Source organism: Tachysurus fulvidraco, chromosome 7 (assembly GCF_022655615.1).
Source record: "Tachysurus fulvidraco isolate hzauxx_2018 chromosome 7, HZAU_PFXX_2.0, whole genome shotgun sequence".
In the NCBI taxonomy this organism is placed as follows: domain Eukaryota; kingdom Metazoa; phylum Chordata; class Actinopteri; order Siluriformes; family Bagridae; genus Tachysurus; species Tachysurus fulvidraco.
In genome coordinates, this window is record NC_062524.1 from 27,355,576 (window position 1) to 27,383,567 (window position 27,992).

The following is a 27,992-nucleotide window of genomic DNA, read 5'->3' on the forward strand; positions in this document are numbered from 1 at the left end:
ATCTTTTTGACTCTTTTTTTATTTTCTCCAAAATGTCAATTAAATATACAAAAATAGAGCTTACAAATACTGTACAAGCAAGAATGTCTCCAAAAAAAAAATTATTCTGCTGCAGAATTCTTAGTTTTACAACCATGTCTGTGAGCGTCACAAACATTATATATCAGTGTTAAACGTGGGGGGCGGGTGTGTGAGTGCAAGGGTCAAACAATTGGCGTGACGGGGCAGGACGCGAGAAAACACTGTACACCACCATTTATGAGGGACAGGACAGGACAGGACAGGATGGGGAGAAGATAAGAACTATACAATATTATGGCCAGAGCCCACGATCTGGACGATAAACCACTCAAACAAGTTAAAGATGACTCCACTGTAGATTATGTGTATTAACAAAGTGAAGAAGAGGCCAAATGGCATTTAACTCAAATCTCACACAAGAGTCATCGTCAGACGCCCAGCACCGACTGAGACATCCGAAACACTATGACAAATGAAGCCCAAAAGCAGGAACCTCTCCACATCAGGAGGGGGCAGTAGTGTGTAGTCTGAGCCTATAATCATAAATAATCATATCAAGATGCACTAATATTAAATATTATTGAGCTAAGAAGTGCAGGAAGAATAATATAAAAATCTCTCCACACCAGCAGGGGGCAGTAGTGTAGTTGATTATAACGTCAGGAAGCAAGATCGCTGTATTATTTCGTGTTTGTAGTCATCCATAATACTATGCTTAAAGAGGCTGCACTGTCGAGGCTTCAACGTTCCTCGCGGTGTTCCTCGCAGATATGCGAAAGACACGATGAGGTATTTTGCAGACAGCGGGGACATCGATTCCTGCGGTTTAAACACTGAAGACTCCTATTATTTCTTCTGTACCAGTTTGATTAGGCTTTTCATGGGTTGATCGATTTATCGGAAAGATTTAAGAGCGAACGAGTCTTCGAGAGCCTCGAAGACAAGAAGAAGAGGTTGAAGAACAAGCACCGATGCTGGGATTCGTGTCAACCGAGCGTACGTTCTCGGCCAATCCCACGGATGAGATGTTAATCTGAACACTTTGGAAAGATTTTCCAAACATCGCTTATGAAAAGCAATGGGATGGAGACCGGAATTGGACACGCAGCGGTGAAATGAGCAAAGCTTTCAGCACTGCGACAAAGAAAGCCTTCTGCTTCATATCATTTTAACCCAGAAGATCTATTTAAAGCCGCTGACCTCCATTGAAAATGCCCTACACAGCACTTTCCAGCGAGAACAATGCAGCCACGGTGAAAGCACCAGAACGCAGATTCAATAAAGGTGCAACGTGCTGACTGAAGTGCTGCAGCCAAATACACTCAATGCATTTCCACCTCTTTGTGTATCACATACAAATTGCTGGAACCACATTCTGATCCATGCTACTGTAGGACCTTGCGTACTCTGGCTACGGCTTCACAGTCGGGACCGTCACCGTTCACACGTGGATGCGGGTTCGTCTGGGGCGATCATATGACCCACATGACTTGAGCTGTGGGTTTTGTTTTAGTGCAGTGTTGGGTTGTTGAGGTTGGTATGTCTGGTTCAAACGAGGACACAAGTCTACTCCTTCTTCTGGAAAAATCTTCTTCACATGGCTCCAAGTGCAATTCGAGTCCCTTCCTAAGAGCTAGCTGATTGAGCTTGACTCTGTACACGCTAGCATGATTGCGTAATCCTGTTTGGCACTTGAAATGACTGAAAAATGTCGAGAGCGATGATTACTCGTGTCATATCGATGTATGACTTTGAAAAACGACCCCAAACTGAAACGAACGGCTAGCTAGCTGAGCGCTTGCTAGGTGTTTTTTCTTTGCAACATGTTTGTCCTTTTCTCCACTATTTACACGTTAAGTTAAACATTACAATAACAATTACCGGTTTTTGTTCGTCACTAAAATACCAAACGAGTCTCGATTGAAATGTAAAAAAAATCGGCAAAAATCAAATGAGCTAAAAAAAAACGGGAATGATCTTAATTAAATACGACGATTCTTAATTCGGGGCTTTAGTAAATGATTCAAGAGGCTTCGATCTCAAAAGGACACTGAAACGATTCCAGTACCTTCAGAACTGGACTGTTTTTGGGATCCAAAACATGTTTTTTCTTTCTTTTCTTTTTTTTGAGCAAATGAGTGTTCAGATATTTGACTATTGTAAGAATTTTGGTGGCTTTTTGTTTGGACTTGTTTCTGCTGCTTGTTATAGTACAATTTTGTACTACTGTATAACATGAAGTCTTCTTCTAACTCACATTTGGTTGAGTTCTTCCAGCCAATCAGATTGCTCCATTCCTGCCCTGATACACAAACTATAATATGACCACCAAACTGGTCTGGGATCAGCCCAGAAGAGCTACTTCTATCCATGCAGGATGCCTTCCTAATGCACTGCGACACTGGAGCTGAGCTGAAACTCTATTTCCGATTCCATTAACAGATTCTTCATGGACGAGGACTCGCTTCCTACGGTCCTTTCCGCGCCGCGAAAAACCCTCGTCCCTTTATTATATCACGTGGTATTCCTCGAATCGGAATTCTATAGCTTGTTTACATCGCTAAAGAACAAAAAAATAAAAATAGATGCAGTTAATTGAAATAATACAAAACTTGCTACCATTTTCACAAGCCATTAAGATTAAGGTTGAGTCCATGTAAAGTGCTTGTTAAAAATAAACAACAAAAAAAAACCCACACTTTTTTGTGAATCGTCCTTCTTTTCCATCGATTCCATAAATAGTCCGTGTCGCTCCTCTTGGTGTCCCCAGAAAAGTGCTTTGGTGTGGAACAGTCTGGATCTCCACTGGTTGGGTTGATCTTGGTTGGAATTGTTGGCTATCGATGATCCGTCCGATCTGCCGTGGTGCAGAAAGCAGGACATCACCACTTTATGTCGTTGTTATTGTTGTTGTTGTTGTTGTTGTGTACCGGTATAGTAGAGCAATTGAGGGTGGAGGTAGGAGGAGGAAGAGGAAAAGACATGAACATCGAGGCTACACCAAGTTCTCCACCCCAGGCAAGGGCTGCTGCGTCAGGGCCGTCGTCTCTGAGGTTCCCTGCTGCTGCGCCAGCTGTAAGACGGGCATGTTACACAGAGGACACACCTTCCTCACCTCCAACCACTTGATGAGGCACCTGAGAGCGACAGAGTGAGGTCAAAAGAAGGTCGGAAGGAGGGGAAGAGAAAGGGAACGAAGAATTAACAAAGGGTTAAATAAATAATAATAATAAAAAAAAAAACTGATATGTTCGGCTCTCTCGGCTGTGCCTAAACCGTAAATATTGGCACCTCTTATTGGCTACAGATCCACTCTGAGTGTCCCACGGAAACAAGTCTGAGGTGTGCTGCTCTTCATGATGCTCCACCATGAGGTGGAGCGACGACTAATAGTTTCTACATCCCTCAGCTTTGATTGACTGAAACATTGGAAGCGTCCTGAGAGACTACATGAGAAGAATGAGTCAGCTGTACTGTACATCATGTTCTCCAGGACTCATCACCCTCATCACGTGGGCTCTGCTCACACGTTACACGTTACAGCATCAGGTGTGAGATGAGATTTTAAACATCATTTGTGTGTTTATCTAGTTAGCCGTTTGTGTTTAGCTAGCATGATTTAAAATGTTTATCCTCATTGGATTACAGTCTACGACGTATCACGATCACAACTTTTTTAGACACTAATAAAATTCCCCAAACTTTAACCCTCTGGGGTCGACAGGCGCGCCGGCGCGTTTTTGGCACTTTTTTCCTCTTCAACGTGAAATCCACTTAAAATACTCTGTCATTCATAATCATACACACACATGTAACACATCATTCGAAACTGTGAAGTGTCTACTTTTATTTGACTGCCTTCATAATAACAACAAAACGCTGTGCTTTTGGCAAATAAAGAAAATACCCAGGGTGTGCATTCAGACATCTCTGTCTCCCTGACCATCTTCCTGAAACACGTTACAAACATGAACTGATAACTCCGCCAATACTTATCACACGAACATGATACATATGTCTAATGAAAGCCTGAAATGTCCACTTTTAAATGAGGTAATTAAAATCGAAAACAAATATTGTCTTTTTGTGTAATATGTATGTAAGTAAAGAGAGGTACAGTTTTTCTGGCTCGACCTCATTAGCGCTTAATGTGATCCCACCTACCGCGCGCGCGCCATTCATATGAAAATGACCTGAGCGAGCTATGCAAACAAGATCAACGCCCCCAAACAATGCTATAAGAAGCACAAAGTTTTAACAGATTCATTCACTCGTGTAATCATACAGATTACACAAAAAGACAATATTTGCTTTCGATTGTGAGGCGAACATGCTAACCGCTAAGCCACCGTGCCCCCCTTGAATTTATATAATTACATTAAAATTAATTTAATAATTTACTGAAAGCTAAAATGTAGCCTCATGTAGTCAAAGTGCTGCTGCTGGAAATGTTTTGCTCTCAGCGGTTACACAAAACAAATAAGACCACAGTGACAATTTTTGCTCTCAGCGGTTACACAAAACAAATAAGGCCACAGTGGACTTAGGAACCTACATTTTCACAAAATAAACTGGGGCTTTTTTTTCTCTTTAGTCTGAAACTGAAAGTAGACTTTTGTTTTTTAACTTTTGTTTTATTAAGTGCAAATTAGGTAAAAAAATATAAAAAAAAAATGGTACTGTACCTTTTGTAACTTCTAAAGTTAGTATGATTTTACTCAAATTAAGCCCAAACAAACGACTATGTGCTGCCACCTCCATAATTATTGGCACCACCTATATATATATATATATATACAGTACTGTGCAAAAGTTTTAGGCAAGTGTGAAAAAATGCTGTAAACAAAGAATGCTTTCAGAAATATAAATAATGAGTGTGTATTTCTGTCAATTTACAAAATACAAAGTGAGCAAACAAAAGAAAAATCTAAATCAGATCAATATTCGGTGTCACTACCTTTTGCCTACAAACCAGCATGAAGCGATGGCACGACCCCCACAGAGCCCTGATCTCGACATCATCGAGTGTGTCTGGGATTACACGAAGAGACAGAAGGATGTGAGAAAGCCGACATACACAGAAGATCTGTGGTCAGTTCTCCAAGATGTTTGGAACGACCTACAGGCCGAGTTCCTTCACAAACTGTGTGCGAGTGTACCTAGAAGTATTGCTGCTGTTTTGAAGGCAAAGGGTCGTCACACCGAATATTGATTTGATTTAGATTTCTATTTTGTTCGTTCACTGCATATATATATATATCTATATATATATATGTATGTGTGTGTGTGTGTGTTCCTAGGAATTTGAAATTGTGTAGATTTTGCGGTTTTAAGCGGTGAGATGATAAACATATGAAGTCAACAGCAGTGTAAACTCCACACTCATCAATTATTCACTCGGTCCTCTGCTGTATTTAGGACACCGGGAGCCGTAGGGACGGCAGAAATAAGACTGTTTTATTTCTATAGCAGTTGCAAAGCTGAGTGCTGGAGTGCATTCAAATGTTAAATGTTTACATTGATGTTTTACTGATATTTAACACCAAATCCATTTACTTTTATTATGTAAGTAAATTTTATTATTTACAATAATTGTAAGAGACTTATTGTTTACAATTTTGTAGCTTTTCATCTCAAAATTCAGACTTCTCTAACTTTAGAACGATTTCAGAATTCTGATTTATTATCTCATGTGAACGTGTGTATGTTAAATAGCAGATCTCGTCTGCCATGAGGCATCTTTCTGCTCTCAGACCCCCCACTGAGGCTGTTTTCACCCTTTGGAGAGGTAAAGTGAGAGTCAGGAGCTGGCACTGAGCCAACAGAGACCTCTGTCCTGTATAGACTGTACTGCTGATATCTAGAAGCTTCCTGTCCCACCAATGTACACACACACACACACACACACACACACACACACACTCATATTTAAATGCATTCAACTATCTTTTGATCTTTTTTTTTTTATCCAGAGCAAGAACGTCTCACAGCTACACACTGTACACATCGTACATCCAAGCACAGATATATTAACCCACTCCATGCTAAGATGCAGGTCGATATTTTTATCTTTTGGTCAGATTTCATGAAAAGATTCCCACCCCGGCGTCCCAGCCCTGACCTTTAGTCTGGTCCGATATTTGACAACATTAAAATGTTTCCAGATATTCGGAATACTCTTTGGCTACACGATAGAAAAACGCCACTGTGACATGAAGCTCACGGATTTGAATCGTCACGGAAACCGCATGATAGCGTTTTCGGGAATCTATATTTCGAAATATTGCACGATCACCATGATGTGAAAAAAGAATCAGGATTTTTTTTAGATTTTAGATTTCAGACTCATTCTGAGGATTTGTTGATGTTTATTGCAGATAACATTGTCTGATACTCACTTCCTGTGAAAGGCATGTTTGCACGGACAGATCCCCAGCTCGTCTTTCTGCTTGAACTCCTCCAAGCACACGGCGCAAATCTGCAGGCGCAAAACAAGAAGCGTGAAGTGAGCGAAAGAAATATGTTGCTTAGACACGATTTACCGGAGCGTCAAAAGTGAACTTTACGGAAGATTCGGGCTGGTGTCGGTGTTAGACGTCACCGACACGCCTCGTTAAAGATCGACGATAAAACCGCTGATGTTTGCTTTGCTTATACCATAAATTGCTTCAGAAGAACCTTATTTGATTCATCAAATACATTCAGTTTTATCTTTCATTTTTATTTGGAAACTTCTACACATTTTTTGTCCAAAACAGAAAGATAAAAAACAAACAAACACGGAAGTAACAATAAACTGTCCATAAACAATAAACAAACAGATAAACATGATTCAAGAAAACAAGTCTCGGGAATTAGACATTAAACACGGAACAGGTGAACACGTTAGGATAATGAACCAATGACAAGACAGAATTAGAAAGACTGTACATCGAGACGAAAAGACGACTAAATCGTTCCTTCTGTAAGGTGGACGGATGGGGGCGGGGCTTACAGGTGGATGTCAGTTAATACAACTGACAACGCTGAAACTAGCTCAGTTTGTGATGTCATGTGGCAGGTGCACACTGGGACATCACAAACTCGGCTAGTTTGATAAAAAATAAATAAAAATAATCAGTTCTGAGAAACTTGAAACTTTACACAGTACATGAATAAAGTGAATCATTCATTTTACTTCAGCATTTTAAAGAATATTTACATTCGTTATATGGATTTTTTAACACCGTTACAGAGTTGAGTGAGTGGAGCTAGCTAGCCAGACCGTAACCCTAACCCTAACCCTGAATTATTAATATCGATGTCATGTTAAACATATCAAAGTGCTTCTAAAGAATAAATGTACTGCTCATGGTTTTATATATATAGAAGTAATTTGGATGAAATGTGACTAGAAACATACAAAGTAAAATGAGCTAGCATGCTAGTGAGCAAACAAATCTAGCAAGGGACTGAAATCCCCAACAGCTTTTGGCCAAGATCCTTTGTAGCCACATTTGAAGGCAGTTTAATAACTTTTTTTGTGTTTGTTTACTTTTTGTACACTAATTTTGACTTAGAATTACTTGAACTCAAGTTTGGTATTTTTTCCACCACAGTACATTATTAATCATCCGACTTCCAGGCAATTTAGAGAGAGAAAAAGACAAAAAAAAACAGTTGCTTATTCCGATTTGTTCTATTCACAGAAATGAGAGTAGGCGATGACGTACTGAGGCCAGCGTGCGGCCAGTCGTTTACACTCGACACCTAGCGTAAACCCAAAGCATGCGAGCAGTGACGCCTGAACGACGAACCCCTACGGGAGAAAAATAGAGCGGTGGGAACTGAAGAGGTGAAATAGCAATCAAGCACTAGAGTGTTTTATAATGCTCAAGAGTCTGAGCTTTTCTTATAAACAAAAATCCCTTGCTGGGAGGCAAAAGAAAAAAAGAGATAAAGCATCCTGCAGGGAGGTTTTAACAATAAGCTAAACAGCTAGCTTCTTTCCAAGGATCTGCGCTTCTTAGCTACGGATATTTCCGCATGGATCACAAGAGTGTCTCGGGTTTTAACATAATTGCTGTTTTTTATTAGATTTTGCATGAGTCAGTGTTTGTAGCTTTGACAAACAGAACTTGGGCTAAGCTTCAGCTGGGGAATTCACACTGGAGCGTTAGTGCTAGCCTTTCATTAGCATTCATCCAGCAAGTCAAGGCAAGGATTCCAGACATTTGCTATATATAGCAGATGGGAGCAAATCTATCATATCTTTTTTTCAGCATGGGGCTGGTATCTGAGACATGTTTTATTCAAGGAAGCAGATTTTGTTTCCTCTTGGATTTTTAATCATATTTTATGCTCACAGACCTGTACAGTGAACGCTCCACATAGTCAGAATTTAAATAAATAAATAAATAAATAAATAAATAAATAAATAAATAAAAAGGTTTTCTTGAAATAGGAGTCTTAAGTGGCACTCGGCACTCAGAGGGAAATCTGTAGGTTTATTTTAAGTAACCGTAAGACACTGAAAAAAGACATGCTGGTCAAAGGAGGACTTTTAACAGCAGCTATGATGGGACCGAGAACAGGAACTGACTCATTACTCATAAGTAATGCATTGATAAACGGACAAAAAGCCTGACGTGTCGGTCTGTAAGAGAAAGACTATAAATATCCTGAATTGCGTGTGATGCTTGAATCGTGCTAGATACAAAATCCATCGTCCAATTTTCTTTTTGGGGGCAAACACAAAACCTGTTTGCTAATCTGTATTTGAGCTAAAATCCTAATCACGGCTCTATTTCACCTTCGTAAATTTACAAACCCGAGCCAATCGTTACAATTTATCTGTGGACCGAGGGCCAGATTTGTCCAACAAAACCCTTCAAAGCTAAATCAGTCATTGGCTTGTAACGAACTGTACTGACACGGATACCCTGAATATGAGCTGACAGAATCCTGTCTCCTGAATTAAACGTGAGATCACACATTTGGAAGTGAGTAAGCCGTGGAAGATAGGCTGTATTTATAGCCCCCACCCCCCACCCACCCCTCTCTGTGTAAGCAATCTGTATATTAGCATGCTGTTCTCAGGTTCGTCTGGCAGCACAATCTCCATCAACACCATCACACGACTCCGACAGATCACTTTTACAGCTGTGTTGCTGTTTTGCTGGCTTTAAATAGAAACACGGCGCGTTAAAGTAGCGGTTGAATATCGTTAACGCTAGCTAATGTAGCGATATGCTACAGAGAAATTTTTTCAAATCGTCACCAGTCCTAGCTGCTGGTTAGCTGTAACTCCTACTTCCTTCTAAATGACTTGTGGATTGGCTAAAATAAAACTTTTATATATATAACATATTATATATTTGGTGGAAATCTGGGTCTTATTGATTTGTGGTGAGTCAAAAAAGCACAAATTAGAACTTTGGTCCGTAGAATATAAAACCTGTATAATCCATAAACAAAAATAATCGACAAGGGATAAATAAATAATCTAACAAACTAGGAAACGAAACACAGAACAGACGCACACGTTAAGAGAACATGGCGGCAACTACAACAAAATAACACCTTTTCTACCTAGTTTCTAGAACAGTCTCATCTACGCTAGCTCCAACCATTACGCCAATACCGTATAAGAAAATATTAGCACCTTGTCATGATTTGAATGAAATAAGTTGTCACCATGGTAACTCGGTTAACCACCACCATGTACAGTAGAGAACAAATCAAACCGGTACCGTGTTCAGAATTTTTAATGTTAAAGGCGGGTCTCTCATTTTTGAGAAATGCTTCAGAAAACTGAGTCACTCTGAATGATAAACAAAAAACAAAACAAAAAACAAAACAAACGTGTAGCCAATGAGCAGAAAGGGGCGGGGCTTGTCGATAGGCACCGGAGAGAGTGTTCGGTGCGCATGTGTGACATTAGCAGAAAGCGGTTTTAACATTGACATGGAGGATAAAAACAAAGAAAGAAAGAGAAGAAAGACTTACGATAAGGCAAGAAGTAGGACGTGTTAATATAGGATCAGCTTTCCAGCGCTGGAGAGAACTGAAGGAGCAGGAAGTCGGCCACATATTCACAGGATGGAGTTTCCCGAGTCAATAACTCCTGAGCTAAACGCTGTTACTACACAAATAACACCTCTTTTCTATCGTAGTAATGTAGAGAGGCAGCTACAACCGCGTTTTGTGTAGTAACAGCGTTTAGCTCAGGAGTTATCGACTCGGGAAACTCCGACCTGTGAATATGTGGCCGACTTTACTTAAGACGCCGAGGCGCTTTTTTTCTTCTCGATAGGTGAGTAACGTTGGTTTTGCTTTGTTACACAGAACTAATATATGCCTTTGTCCTTTACATCATTATGCTTGTGTGGCATTTTTGCTTGTTTGTTTATCTACAATCGTATTGTTCTTCCCTTCAGCTATGATAAAGACACGTTTCTTTCTGTTAGTCGCCTGGGTTACGTATGTACGTGTGGGCGGAGCTATCGATACAGGGGTGGGACCCGTTTGGGTTAGGGGCGTGTTTGTTTTGGTGATTTTATATGTCAACATCGGCTATCAAACATCAGAGACCGCACCTTTAAGGAGACGTGAATGGAAAAATGCTTACCTCATGCAGGTTTAGCTCTTTGACTTTTTCCTTCTGAATAACCTGTAAATAAATAATCAGCAGTCAGTTTGAGGTATTGTGATGATTTACCATGTGGCTCAACGATTACTATGCAGGTTAAGGAATTTCTTGTAACACTGCTAGCATGTAGGCAAACTAGTACAAACAAATCGTTCTGTGACTCTGTGTGAACCACACCTCGGCATATTTAAGTATTACATGTGAAATGGACAAGCTGCTGGAGGGAAAAAGTGAAAGTCATATTCTACATCATTCATGTTAGTAAATCGAGTGCAATCAGTAAATCAGGGCTCGAGTGTGTAGGAAGCAGGCTGTCGGCTTGACGTCATCACACACAAGTGTTATTAGGTTTGAAGAAGCACCACGGCTCAGTTTTACATATTACTCAGCTTTATATCTGTGTGCGGTCTTTAACGTCATATACAAAGTGTTGGGAGTTATGTAACAGGGCTGGGTATCATCACAACTTTCTATCACTTTAAATATGAAATGCAACTCAGATGGCTGTGAAAAAAAAAATAAATAAAGAACAAAATAGCACAAGAGAAGAAAATCTGAGAAAATAAAAAACAAATTCAATGGATATTCAAAAAAATCATTCTTAATATTATTATTATTATTATTATTATGATTAATAATAATAATAATAATAATAATAATAATAATAATAATAATAATAATAATAATAATAAATCAATTTTTAAAGGCATCTTTTCACTCCTTAGTTCTTGGTTTCTCTCTATTTCTCTCCTTTCTTTTGTACGAGTGTTCGTTTAATCGTTTTATTCGAGGAACATCTGCCAGGAGAAGGAAGGGAGCTCGACCTTGTCGAGGTCGTTAAGGCTGCTGAGTCGTCAAGGACTGCAAATGCAATTAAGCGATAGTAGGGGGGTGATAACTTTAGGAACGGGCTAAACTAAGCATTGCAACAGCCTGAATGTCTATTGAAGCAACACTGAAATGACTCTTTATAATACACATAGTCAATAAATACCTGTTTATATGCATACAGCTCCTTGTGTGCCTGGTGCCGTAACCTGCAAAACACAAATGAGACTTTTTTGATTAGTGACATTAAAACAGCAGATGTTTATAAAGAAGTTTGAAGACGTTTGGAAGGTCTTGAAAATGGTGATCTGAGGTTGACCTCAACTGATGTGGACTTATATGTGTTCAGAGCCCTGTGACTTCCTGGTTCAAGGCTGGTGATGGTTGGGAAAAGGTTCTTACCTGTACGGTCAGAGCAGAAAAGAGGATCGTGCTGAGACGAGACTAGGCCAGGGGACTCGGGGGACAAGGGGACGCCCTAGATGGGATGCCAACCCAATCACCAATCACACACTTGCACACATTATGGTCAATTTAGAGATGCCCATCAGCCAACAACAACTATTTTTAGACTGGAGGAGAAAACCAGAGAACATGGAAAAATACAGGAGGAATCCAGCTCCCAAACCTCGTGTGCTTCTAGTTCTAAATAGAACCTGTTTGTAATATTAGAACTCCAGCACTCATCTTCTCTCCTTTCTGCAGAATATACTGTATGCAGTAGACAAACGCGAGGCTTGTAGGTGTGCTTTCAAGGCCGGGGATCACTTTTATGTGTTTGTGCCATCTTTGGTAAGGAGCTGCAACATTTATCATTGCCTTAGTGAGTGTGTGTGTATGTGTGTGTGTGTGTGTGTAGGATGAATCATGGGCTGTTTTGTGCGTTCGTGTTAGCTCACGACTCCCTCGTGCTACACGTATTGAGCGTGCTCAGAAGCTCTGTCAGGAAACACTTTCAGGTGGAGGTGACGTGAAGTTGCGCAATCCCAAACAAGCCGAGAAGAAGCTCGGAGAAGAATGCCGCTTCCCTGCATTGTGCGAGCCACGAGGCTGCTATTTTTGGCGCTTGTTAAATTGGCGCTTCCCAGCAGGTGCACCTTATCCTGCTGGTGTAGAGCAGCATGAATTTATCCGAGCTGTCGAGAGAGGCACATGGGTTGGGTCATGAAATCTTACAGCATTTGGCCCACTGGCAAAAGAGAAGCAAGTTTTAGAAGCCTATAAGTACATAAAAGCAACCCTGGAATGTTCTCCACCTCTCTCTGGTTCTCCACCTAACTTTATTGTAATATTTGATCCCATGGGAAACATCAATGGATTCCAAACATGATATGGAGAGATTTCAATTAAAACTAATTCAATTCCCAAGAAACAGTACAAATGAAAATACGTCTGTTTCTGTCGAGTCGGGACAAACTTGTGAGTGTGAAACTAAACAGCAACTAACAGAAGGAGCCTTGTGTTTGTCACAGATACATTACAACACAGTGAAATTCTGTTTTGACATATTTCCAGCTTTGGAAGTCGGGGTCACGGCTCAGGGTCAGCCATAATGCAAGCCCTGGAGGGTTAAGGGCCTCTCTCAAGGGCCCAAGAGTGGCAGTGCTGGGGCTTGAACCCTGACCTTCCAGTCAACAACACGGAGCCTTTCCCACTTGAGCTAACACCGCCCAAAAGTCTAAAGGTCGTCAAGGGCCACATTACAACTCAGCTTACCCTGATTTTGTGGGCGTGGCTAAAGCTGAACGTTTTTTCTCAAAACACGATTGTGAACAAAATCAATAAAGAGTTTGAAATCTGGCTGGAATCTAAGTTTGTATTGGCGATGATGATGATGATGATGATGATGATGATGATAAACCGCTAGCTATAATCTTGTCATAGGTATTTTGTCTTGATTTAATTCCTAAGTTTTTGAAAAGGTTTCGTTCTGAACTCCATGAACTTCAGCTCATTTTCACAGCTCGGTAGAAGAGTTGAGTTTTTTTTAGCCAGCCTCATTGTCACTTCTGATGTACAGAAAAAAAATTGCTGCTGAGCATGAAGGAGTGGAGAAGATGAAGGTGTGCGGTAGCATCCGTAAGGCTAAAGTCGGTGCAGGTCGTGACTGCTCGAGCGAGGATCTATTCAGTATGCTGACTAGAACACTGAAGGCTTTGAAGAGCTGTTTGAAAGTAACATGACTGATCTTATCAATGGGAGTTTTACTTTCTTTTCTATCCTTTTATTCAGTCTGAGACTTTAAACTGTGCTCTTTAACCTTCTCACGCTAAGTGACGAGCGAACGTTGCTAATTTATTCGAAAGCTTAAGACTTTCCAGAGTCCAACAACGATCACTTTATTTTCCTGTTATTTCTCTAGCCAAATAAATAAATAAATAAATAAATATTTTTGAAATAACAAAACCACCCAAAACGCCGGTGGGTTTTTCTTCCTCAAAATATTTTCTTTCTCTAAAAATAAATTAAGGAGAAAAAAAACACCACCATTTAATCTCCATTTTTCCCTGCACAGGATTAATGATGAGGGTTTGACTACGCAGTTCAAAGTCATCGCTCTCTTCAAAGTAAACGTGATAAAAGCGTCGTGTTCTCTCTCCTCGGTCCGCAGATGAAAGGCAAATCCTTCCAGGCAGCACCATCTGTCAGCAGTTTCTTTCCTGTCGAGGACGAGTCAGCTTCTCGCTGCCCCACGCATCTCCTCCTTCCTTCCTTTCACGATCCTGCTACTGGATGAAGCTGAGATAGCTGCCGTGGTTAAGGTGTTGGGCTACCAATCGGAAGGTTGTGAGTTCGATTCCTCCCTCCACCAAGCTGCCACTGCTGGGCCCCTGAGCAAGGCCCTTAAACCTCAGTCGTTAAATGAGATGAAAATGTAAGTCGCTCTGGATATAATGGCGTCCGCTAAATGATGTAAATGTAAAGATAATATGGGCAAAAACTGTAGACAGATGGCATGCTTTTTGCTAACCAGAGACAGTTTTGTTAGCCTTCGAAAGGTTTTTGGTAAAATTAATTAAATGTTCAGGGTCATGCAGCTTTTCTAAAGAAACAATTTCATATTTTGAAGGCGCTAATCAAACAATGGAAAGTCTTGCTAACTGGTAGCTATGCTAACTGGTAGTTTCTAACTGCAATTCTGAATGAAGTCTACAGAGTAACACCTTGAGGGACACGGTGACTTAGTGGTTAGCACGTTCGCCTCACACCTCCAGGGTCGGGGGTTCGATTCCCACCTCTGCCTCGTGTGTGTGGAGTTTGCATGTTCTCCCCGTGCCTCGGGGGTTTCCTCCGGGTACTCCGGTTTCCTCCCCCGGTCCAAAGACATGCATGGTAGGTTGATTGGCATCTCTGAAAAATTGTCCGTAGTGTGTGAGTGTGTGAGCGAATGAGAGTGTGTGTGTGCCCTGTGATGGGTTGGCACTCCGTCCAGGGTGTATCCTGCCTCGATGCCCGATGACGCCTGAGAGGTAGTTAGGATAAGCGGTAGAGAGTGAGTGAGTGAGCGAGTAACACCTTAGTTAGCTGTCTGGATTCAACTCTAATGCGACGTTCAGTGTTTATTAATCACACATATTGTTAGCATTAGCATCATGAGTGTTGATTTTTCGTGTGTCGATTTTTCTTCCTAGTTACACTAAAACTGCAGATAACACAAAAAAACACATCAGCACCGAGTTGAAGCTAAATCGGTGGGCAGAGCAGTGGTATGGTCCTTTACTGTGAGATTGGTGGAGCTTGATGGAAGCCTTGTGAGAACTTACCGTATCAGATAGCAGCAGAACAGAAGGCTGAGGATGAAGACGAAGATGGCGGTGCCGAATACCACGATGTAGATGTTGAGGGGGAGGTTTTGAAATCCTATATTCGGCATCCTGAAACTGTCGTGATGGAAATCTGAGGTCATGGATGTCCTGGTGGGGGAAAAAAGAGAACAAAAAAGTTTTTGTATGTTTTTGTCCTTGTGGGGGGAAAAAAAGAACGTTAAAAATGCTAGTTTTAGCGACAAAAGTAGCAAAGATCGCGAAGTCCACCGGTGAGTCTACAGTATGTAGTTAGCATGCTAGTCATTAGCTTGTTTGCTAATCTACTCTCAGAACAATGCAGTTCTATTGTTTTGTAGTTACTTTGCTCTCTCCAACAAACGACACAGATGTCAACAGTCCCCCGCGCTAATCTAGCTAGCATTATGTTTAGCTGCTAGCGGGACTTTAGTGGATAAAATCCCAAAACATCAGGTTTAATTGGCCTTTTTTTGTTTTATTAAATTGCTCAGAAACCTAAAGGCTTCGTCAGAAGTAAAGGAGGGAATATAGATAGATCTGACAGGTCTGATTAGCGAGGCTAAATGTCAGGGAGAGGCCGTGAGAGCGAGTGCCCTTTCCGAGTCCCATCCATGAATCAGAGCGCAGACGTGTTACAGCTTCATTCCCACCTCACAGCTCTTGACAGCATGCGGCCTGCTTCCTGTTCGCTCTCATCGTCTGTCTCCATAACAACAGTTACCAGTGAAGTTACGACAGACGTGTGTGTGTGTATGTGTGTGTGTGTGTGTGTGTGGGTGTGTGTGTGAGGAAGCCAGACTTTGGTTAAGTGAATGACACTGTGGTGAGAGCTTGAGAACACCAAGTCATTACACCACACACACACACACACACACACACACACACACACACACACACACACATTCTCTCTCTCTCAGCCTTCTGTGGGAAAACTGCTGTTAAGTGATCATCCTTTAAGACTCTGCTGTTGTCTTTATACTGGCGAGTAAAAGCAGTGAATCAGATCACCGAGTGGGACGACACATCCTATTTAACGACTAAAATTTAACCCCAGTGAGTTCAAAATGCGTGTAAAGTGTCCTCTGGAATGCAAAGTCCAGTCCTACGCCGTCCATCTGGACGCATTTAGAAATATGAGAACATTCTGGAAACCGGAGTTGATGGAAAGCGGGTGGATCCCATGGTACGGTATGCTCATATTTATTTGTCAGGAATGATGAGGCTTTCCTTCAAACTGCTGGAACGATTTAAGGTTTAAAATCTCCAGAATCCTGCTGGTAAGGAGCACACTAGAAAATAAACAGAGGCATCCCACACCAAACACATCCATAAATCAATAACGCACTGTTTTAGGAATAATACAGAACGTGTTCTGTTTACACACACACACACACACAGAGCCATAAAAACAGTAATAGCTCAACTATAAGCTCTCCAACAAGCTGGTTGTAAACAGTGGAGGTTTTTTGGTTGACTGTGTTTGCCAGTTAGCCCTGGAGCTAAATCCAAGCCCAACATCTGATTGTCATCGGTTAAACAAAATTAACTTTAACTGTAAGATTCTGCCTGTTTTTTTTTTTTTCTGATATCGGCGCAGGCGACGTGCCGGATCGCCACCGAATCACGCAGATCCTTGTGCATGTGCAGATGAATTTGAATTTAGCACAATTAGCACAGCATTTACTCATGCAAACACAACAAGAACATCGAGGAGCCTTGCCAAAATCGGTGCACGATATGAAAAGACAGGAAGCTGGATATGTTTACTTTAACAATGTGGCAATAAAGACAGACAAAGATGAACAAATTCAGGGCTAGCTGAGAGATTAACGCGAGGGAGGACGCTTTCTACAGACTAAACTAAACGGGGTTCAAAAGTTGACGTTTGAGGTGCAATTTTCAGATGGTGGATCTTCAGATTGAGAAGCATGCTAACATGCCAAGAATCTTTAGAGCAAGACAGGAATACCCCAGCATAGGACACCAGAAACTCCACTAAAAAGTAACTCCACTGAACATAGCTAATGAGTGATCTAACCGATCGTTTGATCTAACTAATCGCATGTTACATATTGTTATTGAGAACTGGTTTTTGACGATCTCTGAGAATATTCCTGTGGCGCAAACACGGCCAGAGTGACAGGCTGACCTATGCACTGGTACATCCTGTGTTCTTCCTGTGAATGTGCTCATTCCATCTCCATTGACTGAGATGTTCAAAGGTGGAAGAAACCCGCCGTTTTCGATTTGTGTGCAACACGGGAACCGCATCAGGAATGAAGAAATGTTGATAGTTGATAGATGAACCTCCACTAGAAACGTTCTGATCTGTAGGTACTTGAAAAAAACCAGGAACAATTTCCTGCCTATTATTAATTAGCTGTTTTCTAAAGTTTCCCTCAAGCTGAATCTAAAAGGTTCCTGGAACTATTCTCTTAAAACAAAAGTAACCTTCGATTCCACTTGTGGAAACATGACCAAAGTTCCTGAGTTGATGTTAGAATTCCTGACACTACTCTAGCAGTATCCCATGTCCTTGATCGCTTGATTAAATGCATCAGGAGCTGGAACTGATGAGCCACGTGGATCGCCTAGAGGATTGTCCTGTTCTGTCTAAACCACAACATAAAGTCATCACCAGGGAAAGGAAGAGAAAGGTACGATTTAGTGTCTCTGAGATAACGGCTATTAAACTTATCTTTTTATGATCTAGCTGGCAAAATGCCAGTAGCCACAGGCTTCATGTTTCAATCCCTTGTATTTCTGTTTATCTCTCGTTAATCTTTTAAAGCCAATTAAATGCCACCCATGATAAAAGATGATGTAGATTTCATTAATAATGTGACACTTCAGACGGTTTATAAGATCCGGGTGTGAATGTCAGTTCAAGCAGTCGCCCATGTGTTGTGTGTGAGACACAGTTCCAGAAAGACTCGAGCAACTGGTTGGCAACTGATCCAACAGATCCCTTTCTATCCTCAGCCTTGCTATTATTTCTGTGTGCCATCGTCAGGATTCAGCACGGCGGAGAGCAACTCCAGCCTCCATCCTGCTGCGGCTTACAATCCCGACTACAAAGCCGCTTTTGAACTCCGTGTCAAGCTTTTCACTTTTAAATCCAAAGAAGCAGGAAATACCCATGAAAACCGGTATTCCTGCACTTTCTCCGTCTATTCAGCATTTGATCCTCAGCTATAGGTTGGCGTCTCTTTTAGACTGGCCATCTTCACTCCACCGTTTCACATCAAACGTCTTTTTTTCCTTCAAATCCATGACTGATAACTTTACCAGTGGGAGTTCGCTTTGAGATGGTGCGATGAGTCACATTCTCTCATGATTCCGGTATAAGACGTCTGGATCGTCATGAATGTGGAAGCAGCGCTTTCAAAATCCTTCTATCTCTGTCCTAGGGGGGAGGTAAAGGTTTTGTTTTAATGACTTATCAAGAGTGGAACTCAAAGGAACTTTTGAGGATCATCGAACACCAGAAGTCGGACCCAGAATGTTAGCACTCGTCTAGTTAGCACCTGGCACATGTAACGTAGCATAGCGATCGAACCTGTTAACAAGAAGAACAGCGAAGTTCAATAAAAGAGCACTCAAGAGAAGGTCCACGTGTGGATAACTGACGCTTGTTTGGAATCGAGCACTCATTTACCCCTCCTTCTTCTCCTTCTTCTTCTTCTCTTTTGTTTCTGTATTACGTTGGTGCAGTACCACATTCCAACATATGAACGTTATCTCTAAAGCATGTCCCGCATTTCCTGAGCCACTGTGCTTTCCATAAACACTACCACTGTTTCAACAAAACACAGAGGAAAAACCCTTTTCGTCAAAGTTCCAAACAGACAGAGTACTCAAAACAGCCTGAGGATCGGGAAGACTCGTATGTGTGCAAAGAAAACCCCTGATAAAAAAGCACCTTGACGTTTCCTTCGACTGTGAAGGAAGTTCAACTGGTCAAGGGGATAATGCGTTATCATGTGTAGTACTTAAAAATTGTATAGCATAGCATAGGGTTTGGGAGGCTTTTAGGTTGTGGAGTGTAGAGTAGTGTAATGTAGTATAATACAGTATAGTTTAGTATAATTATTAGTATTAATATAATATAGTATAGTATAAGTATTAGTATAGTGTAGTACTTTTAAGTTGTATATAATATAGTGTAGTATAAGTATTATTATTAATATAGTATAGTATAATTTAGTATATTACTTTTAAGTTGTATATAGTATAGTATTAGTATAGTATAATATAGTATAGTGTTGTACTTTTAAGTGTAATATAGTATGGTTTAGTATAGTATTGTTTAGTATAGTACAGTTCTCAAATATATAGTTTGGTAAAATACTTTTAAATCTTGTTCTATAGTATATTATTGGTGAGTACAGTGTAGTATAGTATATGTAAATCATTCAGTATAGTATAAGATTTATAGTACAGTATAGTACAGTATATAATATAGTATAGTGTAGTATAATATATAGTGTAGTATAGTACAGTATAGATATAGTATACTATACTACACTATACAATACCACATACTGTACTATACTATTCTACATCTATACTGTACTATACTACACTATACTATACTATATACTGTACTATACTACACTATTGTATAGATGTAGTATAGTACAGTGTAGTATAGTATAGTGTACTATAGTATAGTACAGTATATAGTATAGTATAGTATAGTAAAGATGTAAATAAATTGTGTTCCCAGCACAGCGCTCTTCAATCCTGGATTCTGATTGGTCAGAAGGAGTTCTATTAGAGCAGCTGTAACAGTCGTGAAGTTACAAATCACAGGTTTATGTCAATGCATTATGTTCTTGTTTCTATGGTAACAGCTCATTCAATAGGGATGACACGTAACATAGATAAAAAATAAAGGAAATGTAGGACGTGTCATTTCATATGAAGCCTGTGGTTACAGAACACTCCGGGACATGCTGTTTTAGGCAACTAATCAACTTCCTGCTAGTAACAGTAACACCACTTCATCACACCACACCATCATTGATTATTTTCCTCTAACAACACGAGGCCAAGAGCTTTACTGCTTAATTAATGACCTTGTAATAACTGTTGATGCCAAAGCTTTGAGGCGAAGCTTTATTACTTCCCCCATAAGATTTGCTCATCATCCATTAAGCAGCGATAACGAGACACTAATTCTAAAGGCGGTAGAGTGAGTTTGACGTACTGTACACGTCTGTGAATCTGTCCATCGGGAAGAGCTCACTAATAAAGGAGCACACTAGCTTGTGTAAGCGTACAACAGAAGTGCTTGCTAAAGTGTTTGGATTCGCTGTTCCTGGTTTAAAACTCACTGAGGCAGACTATGAGCACACACACCTTTATAAGAGCCTCTTTCACACTGTCTGGCACCCGCAGAGTACAAAACATTTTAAATAAATAAATAAATAAATAAACAAACAAACAAAGAAATAGATAGATAGATAGATAGATAGATAGATAGATAGATAGATAGATAGATAGATAGATAGATAGATAGATAGATAGATAAGGAAAAAGGTCTGATTTGAAATGAAAGGTTCTGAAAAATAAAGCGTGCCATATGGAAGCTCGAGTACATCGACAGAGCCAGCGAGTACGGAGGATGTGTCACCATCCCGGATACAACGTTCTACTAATATCGTAAACAATAGCACACTGGGGCTTATTATAATATTCATTCATTCACTCACTTTCTACCGCTTATCCGAACTTCTCGGGTCACGGGGAGCCTGTGCCTATCTCAGGCGTCATCGGGCATCGAGGCAGGATACACCCTGGACGGAGTGCCAACCCATCACAGGGCACACACACATCTCATTCACTCACACACTCACACACTACGGACAATTTTCCAGAGATGCCAATCAACCTACCATGCATGTCTTTGGACCGGGGGAGAAAACCAGAGTACCCGGAGGAAACGGTGTGAGGCGAACGTGCTAACCACTAAGCCACCGTGCACCCCGCTTATTATAATATACTAGAATATACTATATATATACATCATAGTATATTATAGTATATATACTATAATATACTATTTCAATGAGCTGGTTTTTGTATAAGAGTTAAAGTTTTGCTTACAAATACATCAATAAAAAGTCAAAAATGTATGTCTGTCTCATAATATATAGATTTGCTAAGATTATATTTAATGGATACGATATTTAAATAAATAAATAAATATATATATATATATATATATATATTATGCTTTTAATAATTTAAAAATAAAATATTAATTATCACAATATGTACAAGTTAATAAGTCTTTATTTATTTATTTATTTGTTTGTTTGTTTATTTATGTATTAAATTATTAATCCGAGGGGAAAAACTTGTCTTGATCAAGCAATGAGAAAAGAGAAGCGTCATCACGACTCACAGCATCACACAAGATTCCCTCTGACCTTCAACACCGTCCCGCTGCTCTCTTAAATAACTATCAGTAAAATGCCCTTCACTCGGACCAGCTCTGTTTTCCTGTAGCAACGATAATAAACACCGGACCCCGGTGTAGCGACCATACGGCGAAAACACAGACGTGCAAATGTCCCGAACATCAATAAGGTCAAAATGTTTGTGTTTTAAACACGTTCGTACACAACATTTGTACACAATACGATCTCACGTCTTGTAATAAACGAGCTAATAGCTACATTCTGCTTCGAAGTTCATACTCAGTTCAAACCTAGGAAACTTTCGTCAATCTAAACAAGAAATAAGACCTGAAAAGGGAGAAAAGTCTGAAAAAACTTCTTAAACATTTGTATTTCTTATTTTCTTCCACAACCTCATTTGTCAATCGAGCGACTCCACATAAGGTCGTGACCCCTGGCTTGAGGTCGTAACTCGTCATTCCTGATCTAAGCACACGCCCCTTCGTCTCAGAATCCTGGGACATTCTCCTTGAGTGACGTCAAACCGACACAATCGCTCACAGCATGCTTTCCCATGCAGCTAATGCTCTCTAATATACACTTAAATCTCCATAAAATATGAATCCGAACCGCAGCCTGAAAAATGGTCCCGATGACCCTTTCCCCATGTTTACAGTTTGCTCAACATGTCGCATCACAAGACACTGAACAAGTTGTCCATTTCCCAGTAGACATTAACCATCATCAACGGGACATTCGAGATTTTAGAGACTTTCCGATTAGACCTGCAGGTCGCGACGTCTGCTTTAAAGCGTGATGTTTTATTGCATAAGGTCACGATGTCACAAGTTCACGATGTCACAAGTTCACGATGACGGATTTCCTGGTGACTAAAAACGGCTCATAACTGACACTGAGGAAATTATTTCTTTCTTGAGTACAACCGAAGAGTCACTAAAAAAAAAAAAAACTTTATTTAGAAAAGGGGAAGTTAGGGTCTGAGTTTAGGTATCGCCTTATTCTATTACTATTATTCCGTTTGTTCAGATCATTAAAAAGACGGGATTGAAAAGGAGAAATATAAAGAATAAATAAATAAATAAATAAATAAATAAATAAATAAATCTTAATCTTTTCAACAGAAAACATACAAATATATATTAACATTTTACATTATTTTACATTATTATATATTTTAATAATGTAATTTTAATATTTATTATATTACATTATTTACATTACATTATTATTTTATTGTATCTTCTGTTCTTTATGTATATACATAAACATTGTGTGTGTGTGTGTGTGTGTGTGTGTATATATATATATATATATATATATATCTATATATATATATATATATAGACAGAAGAAACAATAAAATATTTTTATTTTTATTTTAAAAATGTATAAAGAATCTTCATTTTAAATAGAAAAAATTCCAGAGTGCAACTTTTTAAGATATTAAGGTCACTGCTTCAGATAAACTTGAAATAAATTAATTTAGTTAATAACCTTAACTAGCATTTTAATATATAAAGTCTTCTTTCCCTCTCTCCAGCTCTCTCCCTCTATATCCCCCCCATCCCCCTCTCTCTCCCTTCTCTCTCTCTCTCTCTCCTTGTGTTTTTTTCCAGCCTTTCGAGCCAACTTCCAGGGAGCGGTGGAACAAAGGAAGCTCACTGACTGTGGAGTGGAAATTTCCACTTTGAGCCCGAGCCCCAGCCCCATCCTGAGCTTCCACCCTGTCTGAAACCTAATACAGCAGAGGGGCAGCAGTAAAAGCCCCGGGGTCTGGAGCACTCTGAGCTTGTGCAATACGCTGGAGTAGAGCTGTAAATAATCCCGGCATTCATTTATAGTAAATCAAGGAGTGTGCATGAAGATCGACTGACATCATCATCATCATCATCATCATCATCATCATCATCAACACACAGATCTCAGAATTTTCTCCAGTGCCTGCTGTTAAATACAGTCCTATGTGTGTGTGTGTGTTGTGTTTTGTTTTTGCTATATAAAGGAGTTTTAGTAAATCCTGCATAACAGCAGGTAAAAGTAAAAGCAGAACCGATGTCAGTCGAGTCCCCACATTTCCCTGGGAGTTTGTTAATTCTGTCTCTCACTTCACGCTTAAAACCTTATTACAAATATAAAACTTTTTGAAAGCAAGAAAGTTCTTAGCTCATTTATTATTATATTAGTAGTATTAGTATTAGTGGTATTAATTTGTTTATTTCTTTTATTATTATTATTATTTTTATTATTATTATTATTATTATTATTATGTTTTTCTTTGTTTGTTGATCGTTTACTCCACAATTGACTATTTATGCTTATGCAAACAAATAAATCTAAAAATAAACAAACAATTAAATAAACAAACAAACAAATAAATACATAAATAAACTTTGCTATTATTTTCTGAAATATTTGTGATCTGAGGAATTGCAATATCTATTTAAATCTGACTTGCTAATTTGTGATTTTCTCAGTTTACAAAATGTAAAAATATAAAGTAATAATAATATGATGATTACACAGTATTTATTTTTTTTTTTACTTGTTTGTTTGTTTGTATTTTTGCTTTACATGTCACTTGGCAAATTGTTTCTGCTCCAGGACTCTAAATATTAATTCAGAGTTAAAGTCTGATTCGAAATGTGATGATAATAATAGTAGTAATAATAATAATAATAATAATAATAATAATAATAATAATAATAATAATAATAATAATAATAATGTAAAACATATGCACAACAAAGTAGACTTAAGATTTTTTTTTCATAGGAGGTCCAGTTTAATACGTAAAGTGGAGGCTTGGGGTCAGTAAGGGGATTATTAATGATCCAATTTACTCACAAGATGTACTAGCATTGAGGAAGTGAGGGAAGGAGGGAGGGAGGGAGGGATGGTTGATGAAATGAATAGGTGGAGTTGAAGTGACTGTAACTCGCCCTGATATGTTTCAGATCCCATCACAGAGTGTGTTCAGGTAGGAAAAATGTCACACACTTATGAGCAACTCGTTATCTTACCACACTGTGTGTGTGTGTGTGTGTGTGTGTGTGTGTGTGTGTGTGTGTGTGTGTGTGTGTGTGTGTGTGTGTGTGAGGGAGAGAGGAGATGGGGGTGTTTTGGTCTGTAACATTAACTTTAGATGACACAAACACACTGTAGAAATGGCAAAGGCAGCTGTTCTGTTGCCCCTCGGCCTGGATTCCTCCCCCTCCCTGTCCCTCACCCTCTCTATCTCTCTCTCTCCCTCTCTCTCTCCCTCTCTCTCACCCTCTACACTCTTTCACTCTCACTCTCTCTCTCCGGCTCACACTCTTTCACTCTCCCTCTCTCTCTCTCTCTCTCTCTCTCTCTCTCAGTCTCTGTCTCTCACTCTCTCACTCTCTCTCACCACTTTCTTGGCCACAAGAACCAAAGTCCAAATAATAATAATAATAATAATAATAATAATAATAATAATAATAATAATAATAATAATAATAATATATTTTTTTTAATTATTCAAACTTAATGGCTAATTAAATAAAAATAGTATTTTTTTAATAAATAAAAACAATGATTTGATAAGAATGATTTAGTTAATTTAGTTTAGACTGAATACCGGTCCAAAATTAATTATAGATAGTTTGTAAAAACTTTTTAATACTATTTAAATAAATTGAATAAAACATTACAGTTCTGAAAAATATTTCTAATTAGTTGCCTTCCTTAAATAATAAAAATTAGGACGAAGTGTTAAGCTGTAGAGATGTTGATGTACAAACTGAGCTCATGTGGCCTCGCTGGAGATCGGTGCATCCTTGGAGCAAGCCAGCTATTAAAGTGTTTATCTTACCAAACACACACACACACACACACACACACACACACACACACACAAACACACACACACACACAGGGCTAATTTGGCTCTTAATCTAACAGCCAACTGATTGACTGACTGAAGATTTATGATTCAGGACCGGAAGAGTCGAGCTGTTATCAGTGTAAATGGACACTGTGTTCTCCGCTCGGTTTCCCGCACACAATCTGACAGCAGATACATGTACAGTGACCTCCAGGGAACGATAAACTGATAAACCGATAAACGAAATGATAGATCAGGATCCTCAAGGGTTAACCGAGTGGCTTCTGGTTTTAGCTTTCTGGGGGGTTTTGTTTAAAACTGGAATGTAGAATCTTATCTGGAAAGGGCTCGTGTTGGTGCAGGTTTTCACCCCAACCAAGCAGAAGCCACACCTGAGTCTATTTAAAGCCAGGCTCGACTGATTGAACAGGTGTGTGTGATAAGCGTGATTCAAACCAGATTAGATTGTAAGACTGCCCACCTAATTTAGACCGATACAGAGAAGGAACTAGAAGTTTTAATAAAAAAATTAGAAGTTGGTTCCATTTGAGCAATTGGAGCAGCAACAAAACAGCACAGGAACAGACTACAACACACAGTTGCAGAAGAAGAAAAAATAACCGGTGCCCCCACTGCCCACTCCCCAGGACTTGTACCACACAAGAACCAGAAACCGGGCAGTAAAAATCACTACTGACCCTTCACACCCTGGACACCACCTCTTACAGCTCGTCCCTTCTCTCAGGCGCTACAGAACTCTGCTAACTAAAACTGCCAGACACAGGAACAGTTTGTTTCCCCAGACAATCACCCTGATTAACATCTCACCATAATTATATTCCCTACTTCATATCTGAAAGTTCTGCATTATCAGGTCTGTCAGTCATCACATCATCCGTACATATCACACACACACACACGCACACACTACTGCTGCTGTACGCTATATTGTACAAAAAGTTCTACGGTAAACTCACATTGTATGTTTTGGCTTGTAGCTAAATGTATAGTATTATTTATGTTTGTACCTTTAAGAGTCACTAACAGCTCGAACCAAATCCCTTGTGTGTGTCTAAACACTTGGCCAATAAACCTTATTCTTATCTGATTCTGGTTCCTCAAGACTAATCAGAACTTGGGGTTCAGGAACCATCAGAAGTTCCTAAGAATCCCAAGATGTTTTGTTTGGACTGAAGTCAAATTATGAGTTACTTTTAGTTTCTGTCATTGCTTTCTATGTAAAAAAAACAAAACAAAACCTGAGATAACACGAGGAGGAGGATTTTTTTAAGGTTGGAATGAACACAAAAACACCGACAAGTTTAAACGTGGATGTTCAGCGCAGTCTCGGGACAGCAATACATCACCGTTATAAAGAATAAGCGAAAATGAAAGTGAAAAACTGTGTATCTTATCTTCAATCTCACACCGTTTTCACATCCTGATACATCAACAACAATCTCTCAACATTGTGCAACTACGCACACGTGGAGAAAGTGTAGCATTACAAATCCCGACACGCACGAGGAGATTATTAAAGAGGTGTCCAGAGCTAAGAGGTTTATGTCGGAGATGTAAAACATTATAGACTGACCAAGGTGTAAAAGATGCTGGATGAATAAACAGCTCTGGCTGAGTGACGAGTGCTGAGAGAAAATGAAAAGCATGCAGGATCTTCACAATAGTTCCAAAAACACGTGCGTTTTTTTTCAGCTCCGGTATCCAAGCGCACGAGCACCGACACTATTTAATGTATAAGACATCAGAAAATAATAAAAATAATAATAACAAAGCTTCAATGAAATGAAAGTGCATGATGATGTTCATTTCACACGCAGGGACCTTGTGTAGTTTATATAGTTTCTGATTTCAGATCATTCCAGTTTTTTTATTGGTTCTTTTAGAGGAACAAACATCAGAATCCACATTTGACTAGAAAGTGTAGATGTCTGATCTATCCTTCATCTGCAGAACCCTGTGAGGGAACTCGGTGCTCACAATATACCCGTGTTAAGGCGCAATAACGTGTAAAAACGCAGAACGACGCGAAGATGCGTGTTGAAAACGCGTAGTGGAAAATAAAACACATACCTTTATTCTTCTCCCGTTAGATAACCTTCTTCTTTGTCTTCTTATTCTTCCGATCCAAAGCCGTGTATTTAAATGCCACTCTGTCGGTCGGTGTGTGTGTGTGTGTGTGTGTGTGTGTGTGTGTGTGTGTGTGTGTGTGTGTGTGTGTGTGTGTGTGTGTGTGTGTGTGCGCGCTGTTTAACGCTGAAGATAAAGCGAAACCGCGCGCATCGCGTCACTTCTCCCAAGCGCTTGAAAAATTAATGTGTGTGTGTGTGTGTGTGTGTGTGTGTGTGTGTGTGTGTGTGTGTGTGTGTGTGTGTGTGTGTGTGTGTGTGTGTGAGAGAGAAGATGAAAGTCGCAGCTCTTGCAGCTTTCTCGAC

At 39.7% G+C, this 27,992-nt stretch overlaps 1 protein-coding gene across 2 annotated transcripts; it reads right to left on the reverse strand.

The window, feature by feature from the left end:
• rnf24 (ring finger protein 24) lies at positions 1-27,871 on the reverse strand. Of its 2 annotated transcripts, XR_003442319.2 has the most exons (7): positions 27,631-27,871; positions 15,244-15,393; positions 11,646-11,688; positions 10,631-10,672; positions 6,420-6,499; positions 2,719-3,158; positions 1-2,581 (listed from the first exon to the last, which is right to left on the reverse strand). XR_003442319.2 is itself a non-coding variant. In XM_027158064.2 (6 exons), the coding sequence occupies exons 2-6, from the start codon at positions 15,384-15,386 to the stop codon at positions 3,017-3,019; spliced, it is 450 nt and encodes a 149-aa protein (XP_027013865.1). In that variant the 5' UTR covers positions 15,387-15,393; positions 27,631-27,871; the 3' UTR covers positions 1-3,016. The 2 variants fall into 2 exon arrangements, 1 of the variants encoding a protein (XP_027013865.1); XM_027158064.2 differs by having other exon boundaries at positions 1-3,158.
• Positions 27,872-27,992: the final 121 nt, after the last annotated feature.

What these genes read in the sequence shown, in the direction of transcription:
- rnf24 (XM_027158064.2), bottom strand. Translation starts at nt 15,386, where the DNA reads ATGACCTCAGATTTCCATCACGACAGTTTCAGGATGCCGAATATAGGA. An exon ending in TTCTGCTGCTATCTGATACG is followed by an intron (nt 11,689 to 15,243) that starts GTAAGTTCTCAC and finishes TGTGTTTTGCAG; the next exon opens with GTTACGGCACCAGGCACACA. An exon ending in AAACATGCCTTTCACAGGAA is followed by an intron (nt 3,159 to 6,419) that starts GTGAGTATCAGA and finishes TGTCGCTCTCAG; the next exon opens with GTGCCTCATCAAGTGGTTGG.